The following is a 10,853-nucleotide window of genomic DNA, read 5'->3' as shown; positions in this document are numbered from 1 at the left end:
TCTCAGGAAGACGTGTCAGGAGCATTGGGCGACCCGGCTGGTAACAGAGTCATCACGCAAAGTGGGTCAGAAATACTATACAGCTGGAGTCATGGTAACGCATCCTCAGGGGCTAAGCGGTCACTTGTTCACCACAGCCCTGCGTATCCTAGCAACAACCTCAGGATTAGGCAAGAGTGCAGCAGCCTGGGCCGGCTGGGGCAGCAGCGTGTAGGTGGAGGTGCCTAGGTATTGAAAGAGGTCCTGGAAGCCTCGGAGATGACCAATGACCTGAGGCGGGACACCCTCAGCGCCTTTTTGTCATTCACAGAGTCGAGAAGCAGGGACAAGTGCTGGAATGAGTCATAGTCGAGCATCTCGACACCGTCACCTGGACAGAGCCAGAATGGTAGAAGTAAAATGAATCATGCTGCTGATGGAGTCCACTCAACAGGGTTGTGCCTCCTACTTGCACACCCAGAGATTAAATTCAAGGGCCCTTACAGAGTCAAAATGAATAACTGCTATGTGTGCTTTGTCTTAATGAAAACAAACAAACCTTGAGCCCTCTCCCATATTGTCTGCAGCTTTTGCGCCATCTGATGTTGACATAGAAATGAGGAAGGAAAAATCTGAATACAGCTGATCCTGGAAGTATCCTTAACTTAATTCAGCGATAAACTGTTATTACTTAAATGTATTCACATAATCCAAATCGTTCCCACTTGTAGCTTTTATGATATTTGAAATGCAAATTTGAAATGATGCTTGATTCTCTATGACTAATATTATTAAAAATGTAACCTTCCTGATTCAAAAGTTAGTTATGTTATGACAAAGAAAGGAGCATGTAAATCAAATTTTCTTTCTATTTCTGCCATGTCCCTGAAAATAAGATATATTAGACCTGTGTATTTTTCCTCTGCTGTGGAGCAGCAGCTGCTTTTCTGTTCCTCCAGTGTGATGTTCTCTGTCTTCTGACCAGAGGGCTTGATGTCTGTGGTGACATTAATCACAATAGAAGATGCACCTCAATCCCATGGTTCAGTGAGTTCAGGCCTCTGGGAACTGATGCCACTGATGTAAATAAAGAGTTATGGTCTGATAGAAGTAAATTCAGTCAGGAGGAAAGCCCCAAGCAGCACAGCAATGAGACAGAATGAAACAGAGGAAGCTGTTGCTGAACCAATCAGGATCACTGAACTATCTTTATCTTCTTCCTTTACTCCTTGATTTAACAAAACCATCTGTCAGGTCAAACTGGGAACATAAAGTAATAAAAATCCATAGGGTCACTCACTCTTATTCAGGATCTTTGTAATTTGCAAAGTGACGTCACTGTCTATCAGAGAATAACACTTGTAAATCTTAATTTACAACATTTCTGGATTATCACCTGTCACCATAAAACTCTTCATACAACATCATTAACATTGTTGTCTACATATTGTGCAGTCCCTGGTATATCATTGGATCTAACCTGCTTTCGAGCCTTGAGCTGTGGAAAGCAAACACTCTTTATAAACAGTGTCACACCCCTGAGTTCATGATACCTGCATGCACAGCCCCATTTTTACATAAAGACAAATGCTATGTATCAGATTATGGATGATTACACTGGCACTGTGGGGGTATCTCACCCCAGGAGGCACTGCCCACACAGGGCATCACTTGGGGAGCACGCTGTCTTCTCCAGGTGGCTCTGCAGGGAGCCACGCCAGTATCAGCTGAACTTCCCTCCTTCACACGGCACATGTGGTCATATCTTACCAAACTTGGCATATTCTGAAGTTATATAAAATAAAGTATATTGTAGCAAAAAGTACAAAGTAGTATGAAATGTAAATACTCAAATAAAATATCTCAATATTTTTACTTTAATAAAGTGAATGTACTTTCACTTTCCCCTTTTCAGGTACTTTAGTTAGAGAAAATATTGATTATCAAAAGACACAAACACACACACACACTATATATATATATATATATATATATATATAGCTAACATCACCAACTTATTTGACAAGTTTCAAATTCGTTTGAATCCTTCACAACTTGCCTCCCTCTAAGCTGCTCCTCATTCAGCAGAGGAAGACAGAAGTGGGAAAGACCTTTGGGAATCCCCCTCATTCTGCATCACATGTGACGCAAGAGAGGTCCCCAACCAGACGACCAACCATTGAGTATAAGACTCTCAGGTCCCCCCCCCCCCTCCCCCCCACCTGGGCACCTCATGTCCCACCTGGTCTTCTTACGTTACCTCTGGGGAACCCGCTTGTTTTGGCAGCAGCTCCTGCAGACATGGAGGGAAGGAGGAGGAGGAGGGAGGGGTATTCAAACACATGAATGAGAGGCTTGTTAAGAAAGCTGTTTGCAACAAAAATACTCTGTGAGTTAAACAAAGTCACTTATCTATTATTTTGTCCTCTTGCTGACTCCACTGAGGGGAGACAAGCTGCTAATCATAAAAACGATTTCCAAACTGCAGCCAGAGAGCTACAATATCGCTTTTTACCACTCTGTGGTAGCATGGAGCCATAAAACTAAGACAACGCATCCTGTCTTTCCTTGTTGAAGGATTTCACTGCACTGACAGGATATTGCTGCTATAAAAAAGGTTGAGATATTGACATACATGGGCTGTTTGAATTGTGAAGGCTTAAAGAAGGGCTGCTCTGTGGACTTAAACTTTATACGTCACAGACATGGTCATAGTGTATCTCACACAGGAAAGTGAATTAGATTTGTTTGAGTGCTTATCACTTGGAAAGAACAAGAGAGGAGCAGTGGAAGAACATAGTTTCAAGTTTTATCGTCATGTGGAAGTTAACCCAGGGTGAACAATACAATGGAAAGTGTTGGATGAGAATAAAGCTGCTGTAATATTAATTCAAATCATTTGTCAGAAACATCCATCCCCACACAGAAGGAACCTAAAAGAGGAAGCTCCGACAACAGCCCCACACATTAAGCTTGTTATGTCTTATTACATCTGTGTCATCAACATCGACACAAACAAGGGTGTTTGTGTCGATGTTGACTATTTCTCAACAACCTGAACTTTCGTCTTTAAACTTTAAGCCTCACGGGGATAATTATTTACTCAAATTCTCACTGAGCCACTGAACCCGCAGCAATAAAACCAGGTAATTTCACACTGAGCACAAAATTCTTCCACGCGTCAAGGGGAGAGATTTTGAGATTCACTTTTGCAAATGGTTTCATAAATGGTTCATGGTTTTAGTGTTATTGCCTGTGTTGGTTATGTTTATTGCCAGTGATTAATGAGTAACTCAAGTAAAAGGGCGTGGAGGTCTTCCTATAGAGAAATAAGGTGACACCGCTCAGCAGACTCATTGCTCGGCCAGCTTTGAACTGATATTGATCGATTGACTCATTTCTCACTGAATATCTCATATTTTGGATTTGACCAAAGCAGAGACAAATAATGGTAAGTCTCATTTATTTATTTAGCTGCACAGATGACTTCAATGTAGTGAATCATCATGAAAATATCTGTTTTGTCACATTTCAGCAGATGACCGCCTGACTGACACTGATAACCCTGAGCTTTTGAAATCTGTTGTCATGGACTCTCGGTCTCCTCTGACCGTCTGTCTGTACATACAGCTGTCAGTGAGTCTTCTGGGTTCAAGTAAGACTTCAGAACATTTCAATGATTGACTGTGATCTCATATTGTGTTCTTAAAAAGACAACAGTAGTTTAAGGCCTTCATCTGTCTGTGTCTTTTCTGCATAACAAGCTGCCTCCTCCACCACCAGCCTGTGGGGTAAGAAAGTACAATTGAACGGTCGTCCTTGCCCGTGGCAGCTACAGCCAGGTGTCACGGTGCCGGCCCTCAAGGAGCTGAGTGTGTGCCTGCTCTTATGCCGCAACATTGCAACCGAGTGGACAGGGTTTGTCTACAAAGCACCAGGAGGTAGAAGAATAGAGCTGGGACTTGGGGGCTCAGGTTCACACCTGACAGTGTGGCTGTTTGGAAAGAGAGAGCTTCTGCTCTGGGAACTGAAAGTCAAAGAATGGTCCTCTGTGTGTCTCACCTGGTCGGGCAGAGCTCGGAGGCTGAGGACCTATATTAACGGAACCCTCCTGCATGAGGCTGTTAATCTTGAACCACCCCAAATACTGGCCCCAAACGGCACACTCACTCTGGGGATTTCTCATAATGTGAATGCAAATGGGGAGGTGCAGCCAGAGAGCGGGAACAACCTGCTGGGTGAGATTGGTCGGTTCAGGGTATGGTCCAGAGAATGGAGTGCTGAGGAGCTGAGGAGGCAGAGCTGTGCAGATGGAGATGTGGTGAGATGGGACCAGCAGCAGTGGAAACACAGCTGCCCTCCTGTGCCTGACAACAGCCTACATTGTGGTAATTACAGTGTGAACTCTTTCTGTTACATTGCATAGTTGTCCAGTTTGAGCTTCCCTGGATTTAAGAAATGCTTTGCCCCCATAATCTCTTAAAACTATTCACAAACTGAGGCATCGTGCAGTATAGGTTGAAGAAAAGCACATCCCAAAACCTGTTTTTTTTTTGTTTAGCATGGTCACTATACAAAATCAAAATGTGGATATTCATCGTTCACGCCACAGAGCCGAGAAACTGTGTAGTCTCAGCGGAGGGAGTCACAAGAGGCTGGGTATGAAGAATTAGTTGAATATGACACTAAGATTTCAACAGTCAGATTTGCCTTTCAGAATAATTTACCTGTTGTCTCCTCTCATCAGCTGGAGAGCATTTTCCCTCACAACATTTCTGTCCACGACATCTCTGTGTCATCCCCAAGGTAACACCATTTTTTTAAAAGCAAAACCATGCCCTGCTATGAAAATGCAATGTGAAAAATATGCAGAGTCTTTTTGGCACAATGTACCTACTAAACAAGTACTCAGTATAGCGCAAATTACAAAGTACTCAAAGTAAATGTAAATATAAATGTAAATACTTTTCCCCACTTTTAACAGAGGTGTGAGGTGCAAAGGTGATTGTTGCATTGTAATGTATATTCTGAACATGGATGCAATGTCTGTTATCTGTGCTCCCATACAGTCACAGCTGCCCTGTGGTTAATGATTCTGCAGCTCTGCATGTGCAAAAGCCTCAGGTACAGTCTTGTTAACAGTCCTCAGTTTGATTTTCCATGGAAGCAATATCCTCAAATACTAAGGCTGATTAGAGATTTTTTTTTTTTTTAAGGAGAGATTGTTATTATCTTTATCAAGTGAAACGTCCTTCATTTTTAGTTGGCAGGATTATGCCGGATTACCATGAAACTTGGTGGACGTTTGGTGGGTCAGGGAAGAATCCATAAACTTTTGGTGTGGATCCAGGAATATTTTTTTACTTTTTTATCATTGCGAGACATATGATTCTGATTCTATGATTACTCAGAGAATAATTTGGATCTTGATGAAAAATATCAGGCATGTTTAGCGTGATATATATTTGTATTTGTGCACTTTGTTGCAGATCCAAATATAAATCTAGTCAATTTAAATATGGTTTCATTAGGAGACTGTTAGACCTTGGCGGATGTATGTGCTCTGCTGAGTGTTATTCTAGTTTTCTAAGGGAATGAATTGCGCATGAGAACATTGATGTGAGCTGAAAGGCAGGTGGTTGTGAATCATAATAAGAACAACCAGGTGTAATTGAATGAGTAACCTGTGTTTCCAGGGATCAACAGCGTCACCGGACTCCCCCTGTGACAAGTGGTGAGAAGAGATCGAGACCTACAAACACGAATTTCACTGTCATTGTATGATTAACATGCAGATTTAGTTTCAGTGCAGATTTTCATGTTCTTGTGTTCTACCCCCAGTTTCAGCTGTGAAGTCTATGTGAATGTGGATCCTGCTGCCAGCGTAGAAGCAGTTCAGGCAGAAATTACTGCACTGCTGAGTTTGACCTTCTCTAACAACTTCCTCAATCTGTCAGCTGACCCGAACAGCATCATGGTACTTCCTGTGGGTACGTCTGTGCAGCACATGTCAGTATCACATGCAAAATATACCCACTGTTGTGTTGAGTGGATTACTGGGTCTGGCAAATATAAACCGAACATGTATTTCTATGAATATTATTGTCAAAGTATGCCTGCTGATGTCACATGAAGTTGATCCTGTTGTGTATTACATCAGTGCTCATTTAATTTCACTGTGATTGTCAAGTGACTGAATTAAACATTGTGCAGCTCTAATGAAAACAAGGAGTGAGGTAAAGCCAGAGAGCACATTTCAAGTTAAGTGTCTAAAAGTATCTAATAGAAGACGAGAATTACGGAGTTTTCTTTATTACACAATTTAAATCACTTCAATTCCATAATTCACGGTGCTATTTTCAATTGAGATGTTTAGTGGAATATTTATCTTTAAGCTTTTTTCTTTAATGATTTCATTTGTTTCTTTCAGAGTCATTCCCTGTGGTAACAGAACCACCAACAGCTGTCAGTACTGCTGCAACTACATCAGGTGAGCAGGCCAGAAAGAATACGTTTATCTACGGTGACAGCAGTAACTTTCCTTTTTTTTAATTAGGTGCAGCCAAGTGTGCCAGACATTCTGTCCATGCTGTTCTTTTTCTGTAAATCATGTGATTTATTTCTCAGAAACAGGTCCAACTCAAAGTCGACCTGCTGAACCCGCTAATGTGTCGACAACAGGAGATCCTTCAGATCGCAATTTGACTGGCGGTCAGTTCATCCAGAAACTCACATGAAACATGACGGTTCATGAAGCTTCTTCTCTCCTGTTTCTGCTTCACTTCACATCTTTGTTGTCTCACAGTAGAGGACATTCTTCAAATCATTTTATCTGATGTTTGTATGTTTATTTCTAATGTAATGCTGTGAAAACAGGGTCAAACATGATTGACAGCTTAGAATGAATCACGATTGGTTGAGTTTCAGCGGAACCTCTATACCACGGCTCGAACGACCGATCGCTACTGGGATAGTGGGAGGAAGTGGAGAAGTGCCGTCCAGTTTTATATACGATCTATGTTCTAGATGCGTATTCAGAATCAAGAGCTTTTTATTTACATAACATAAATTTAAAAAGCTTCAGTCAATGCAACCATAACAACTATAACCTCATCTCTGGTTTTATAAATGGTCTCTCTCAGAAAGTGATTATCACACCATTATAAAATAACAACGACCACAGGGCCCGGGGTTGACTCATTTTCCAATTCTACTAATTTGAAGAATAAACAGTAACAGGAATCAGACACGACCCTGTGGGCAGTCTGCAGAGCACAAACAGATTTTTTGTTGTGTAAATGTCTTGAGTGTGATTCAGAGTTCTTTGAATTGTGTCATTATATGACAACATGGACTGTTTCATCCCTGCAGTTGGACCAGATACATTCTTCAGAGTAAATGTGACGGTAAAGATTGCTGGCCCCACGAATCCAAAGGATATCATTAAGAAATGGGTAAGAGACAGTGACTCACACTATTGGACTGGAAAACAGATATCACTAAAAAAATAGTGTTCACTGAATTGTTATCTTCTGGGATAAGGTGAAAGAATCACTGGAGGTGAATGGCACCATGATTGTACTAAATCTCATCATGAAGGAGAAAGTTGACTGGTGGGTTGATTCAATTTTTGTTGCATAACAAGCATCCTATTTTTTATATTTTTAATTTGAAAGCTCTGATTCGTTCATATTTCATCTGCATTATTTATAGGAACATGGCTCAAAACAATAAACTAAAGGTGAGTTGTGTAACATCAATATGTAAGAACAACATAAGTGCACATTAGTTTGGGGTAATCCTAAGAATAACATCTCACACTGCTCTAAATAATGATAATTACTATTCTTCATCTCTCTGGTTTCTATTTTTAGACTTCGTACCACCAACAAAAACAGTAGGTGACTGACAAAAGAAAATTATAATTCTAAAAGCTACCTGCACTGCCTGTTTTACATTACTGCATCGGTTTAATTCGTTTCCCATTCAGAATTGACTTAATTAAAGCACTGTGGCTGTCAGTAGCACTAATTGTGTGTTTCATCAACAGATATTACTGTGCCTTCCATGTTCGGGAATACAAAATCAACAGTGTTGCTGAAATCATAACTTTCATTCATTCTGCACTGACGTCAAAGCATGAAATAGACTCCGTTATTATTGAAGCAGTGGACGTGGCGATAAAGCAAATATGTAAGATTGATTTTTAACTCAAATGAAAAGAGAAAGTTGAAATTCGGCAACTGAAATCATATATTTTTATTTTTTTCAGTGCCAGAAAACTGTTTAGAAGAAACCACAGTGACGATCTATGGAGAATATATTTGGCCTGAATCATTTCCACAAGACAGCCAAGAGATGGGTTGCAGAAAACCTAAGTTTGAAAAAGCTTACAGGCTTTGGTAAGACTTCACCAATTTCCTTTTGCACAGCAAATTTGACCAGAGACAATGAAAACGTAATTGTCCAATTATAAAATTATGACCTAAAGACAACACTAAAATCTATCCAAACACATCTTTATTAGCAAAGCTTATCACGGTGTACAAAATGATCTAATGTTTTATTGTTTGACATATTACGTTAATACATAATGTCTGCCAAATAACAATAAAGCATATCAAGGCTTTTAGTTGAGACAGTGAGGAATAATATCAACGGCTTTATTCTCACTATCGTGAGGCTGAATCGTGTGATTCAATCAAATTTGGGCGGAAAGTGTTTTTTTAAAACTCCTCGACAGTAATTACTCATTCAGATCCTTTGTTTGTCTTTGTCAAAACATTTTGTTTCCATGGAGACAGATCAGCCAGACAAGAACTTACCTCTAAATTACAACATCCTGTTCCACGCAGCCCTCCCACTCTGCACACAAGCTCTCATACCTCACACACACGACAATGATCAAGGATCCCTGCCAGCCGCTTGCTCAGGCTGAAATCAATTTCCTATAGGTGAATTATTAGAGTAATCAAAAGACTTCAGTCATCCTCACATCATCGCTGCACTATCCCCAGCACTCAAGAGGCAATGTCAGACAGGAAATCGGGTTTATGATTAGTAAGTGGAACACAGGGTTGATGCTCAATAAGACAATAATACACATTTGGCACCATTTGCTAGAAACTGTCACAAGCTGAGGAATCAAATTTAAGATTTCCTTTTTTCTTATTGAACTGTTAACAAGAATCGCTCTGATTCTCCTCTGTTTTCAGCAAGTTAGACATTGAAACTGACATGACCAGCTGGGCTGAGCCTGATATGAGAAACTGCAAACAACTTGTGTCCATCTCAGACCTCAGCAATATCACGGTCACCACTGGTAAGAGGAGCACCCACAGTCTGGTGAACTACCTTTGCTTGTATACGAAAATAATTGATTACAATTTTCAGGAAATGCGACATTTATTCCGAAATGAAACCATAATAACACACAACAAAAAGCAACACTGACATGATTGTTGTTTAGATAACGCTGCTGAGGTGGTGGGCATTGTTCGGGACCTGGTGGATGTCCAGTTAAGTAACAGTTCTGAGCTCTCATCTTTCGAGCTGGATTCAGTGGTGGAGAAGCTCAATAAAGTGGTTGATATCAGCTTCATCCAACCTGCTGTTGGTGCTGATATTGTCAACGTCATCGCTAATATCCTGCTCTCTGAAACCAACGTCACACCAGTGGCTACAGCGTAAGCTAAGAGGGAAGTGGGCGTCTGGTTAATCTCAATAAATATGAAGAAAACATGTTCAAGGTTGTTAATCTGTCTCTCTTTCATCAAAGAGTCCTCAAACTGACGGACAAAATGGGGGACAATATGTATTTCATTGATGAATCTGTGAGTGTAAACGCTCCCTCAATGGCACTTTCCATGATGAACGTAGATGGAGATGGATTCAAGGGCCTCACCTTTGGTGTGTCCTCAGTTTTATCTCTCCTGGATCTGAAGGTAAAAACCCAAATTCACAAATGAGCTGGTTTATGACATAATACAGTTTCTAACCAAAAATACGTTCAGCTTAATAAGTAAATGATATGTAACCTAGTTATTCACAAATACAATATTATTATATGTATCATTATTTTTGGTTTTTCAGACTTTTTTCATGTGGGATTTTGTGGGTGAACCACTTCCAGACACAGATGCAACCATCTCTCTGCCCTCTGAGCTCCAAAACTGTTTCACAAGAAACACAACTCGTGTTCAGTTTCAGTTCCATGGAACAAATGAGCTTTTTCAGGTACTCTCCTTTCACTGGTCTCTTTTTTTCCATTTTATTTATACTGCCGTTGTTTTTTCTTTTTCTTTTCTCATAAAGAAACTGAGGAAACTGCAGTAGCCTGTTGTACGCAGGCCACTTATTGCAAGAATGCAATTATGTTATTCTTGAGAGATAAATTATTTTGTTGAAGTTGAATGTTGATACCACCGTCATATCTGTAGGATGCAAATTAAGCTGTACACATTTTGTTTGATTTGATTCAATGCAGCAGATTCAGTTAGAATTTGTTTCCGGTCTTGATGCAGAGCTAAGCTAACCGGTTGCCATTGTATATTCATACTACATTTTATTGCAAATATAAAACAGGGGTATTGTTTCTTCCATCGGTCTTATCTCAGCAAGAAAGTCACTGAGCATATTTTCACTAATTCACATATTTGTGTATGAAACACAGGAAAACAAATGTTGGATCAAAATGATAATATTTAAAGTTAAACTTATAATTCAATCAATCGTTTGAATATAAGAAATCTGCTGTCTCTCTGCACCATATATCATTGATCAATGACCTCAGGGAAACATTACTCCCTCTACAGACTTGCTGTGATTTACAATCAGACAGCACAGTTAACAATACCACTACTTGATTCCTACCA

General features: G+C 40.2%; 3 protein-coding genes across 6 annotated transcripts in view; all 3 read left to right on the top strand.

The window, feature by feature from the left end:
• The first annotated feature begins 3,334 nt into the window (after positions 1 to 3,334).
• adgrg4a (adhesion G protein-coupled receptor G4a) overlaps positions 3,335 to 10,853 on the top strand; it is a 12,021-nt gene continuing 4,502 nt past the window's right edge. The window contains exons 1-20 of one of the 2 annotated variants that reach the window (XM_069532034.1): positions 3,335 to 3,430; positions 3,515 to 3,634; positions 3,744 to 4,367; positions 4,541 to 4,638; positions 4,727 to 4,785; positions 5,049 to 5,103; positions 5,676 to 5,713; positions 5,821 to 5,969; positions 6,410 to 6,469; positions 6,613 to 6,690; positions 7,351 to 7,433; positions 7,522 to 7,592; positions 7,693 to 7,720; positions 7,854 to 7,876; positions 8,030 to 8,172; positions 8,252 to 8,381; positions 9,195 to 9,301; positions 9,449 to 9,665; positions 9,758 to 9,923; positions 10,072 to 10,215. In XM_069532034.1, coding sequence (XP_069388135.1) covers positions 3,568 to 3,634; positions 3,744 to 4,367; positions 4,541 to 4,638; positions 4,727 to 4,785; positions 5,049 to 5,103; positions 5,676 to 5,713; positions 5,821 to 5,969; positions 6,410 to 6,469; positions 6,613 to 6,690; positions 7,351 to 7,433; positions 7,522 to 7,592; positions 7,693 to 7,720; positions 7,854 to 7,876; positions 8,030 to 8,172; positions 8,252 to 8,381; positions 9,195 to 9,301; positions 9,449 to 9,665; positions 9,758 to 9,923; positions 10,072 to 10,215 — 2,340 coding nt within the window. In that variant the 5' untranslated portion in view covers positions 3,335 to 3,430; positions 3,515 to 3,567. Of the gene's footprint in view, positions 3,431 to 3,514; positions 3,635 to 3,743; positions 4,368 to 4,540; positions 4,639 to 4,726; positions 4,786 to 5,048; positions 5,104 to 5,675; positions 5,714 to 5,820; positions 5,970 to 6,409; positions 6,470 to 6,606; positions 6,691 to 7,350; positions 7,434 to 7,521; positions 7,593 to 7,692; positions 7,721 to 7,853; positions 7,877 to 8,029; positions 8,173 to 8,251; positions 8,382 to 9,194; positions 9,302 to 9,448; positions 9,666 to 9,757; positions 9,924 to 10,071; positions 10,216 to 10,853 lie in introns of both variants that reach the window. The other variant, XM_069532033.1, reaches the window with a different exon arrangement.
• The window catches only part of cd40lg (CD40 ligand), a 24,295-nt gene continuing 23,025 nt past the window's right edge, over positions 9,584 to 10,853 (top strand). Inside the window, exon 1 of the mRNA XM_069532038.1 lies at positions 9,584 to 9,612. The gene's annotated coding sequence lies outside the window, so the exon portion shown is untranslated. The remainder of the gene's footprint in view (positions 9,613 to 10,853) is intronic.
• tm9sf5 (transmembrane 9 superfamily protein member 5) overlaps positions 9,590 to 10,853 on the top strand; it is a 64,452-nt gene continuing 63,188 nt past the window's right edge. For 2 of the 3 annotated variants that reach the window (XM_069532035.1, XM_069532036.1), the window contains exon 1: positions 9,590 to 9,606. The gene's annotated coding sequence lies outside the window, so the exon portion shown is untranslated. The remainder of the gene's footprint in view (positions 9,607 to 10,853) is intronic. The other variant, XM_020080060.2, reaches the window with a different exon arrangement.

Source organism: Paralichthys olivaceus, chromosome 9 (genome assembly GCF_024713975.1).
Source record: "Paralichthys olivaceus isolate ysfri-2021 chromosome 9, ASM2471397v2, whole genome shotgun sequence".
NCBI lineage: Eukaryota > Metazoa > Chordata > Actinopteri > Pleuronectiformes > Paralichthyidae > Paralichthys > Paralichthys olivaceus.
This window is presented reverse-complemented; position numbering and strand designations above follow the sequence as displayed.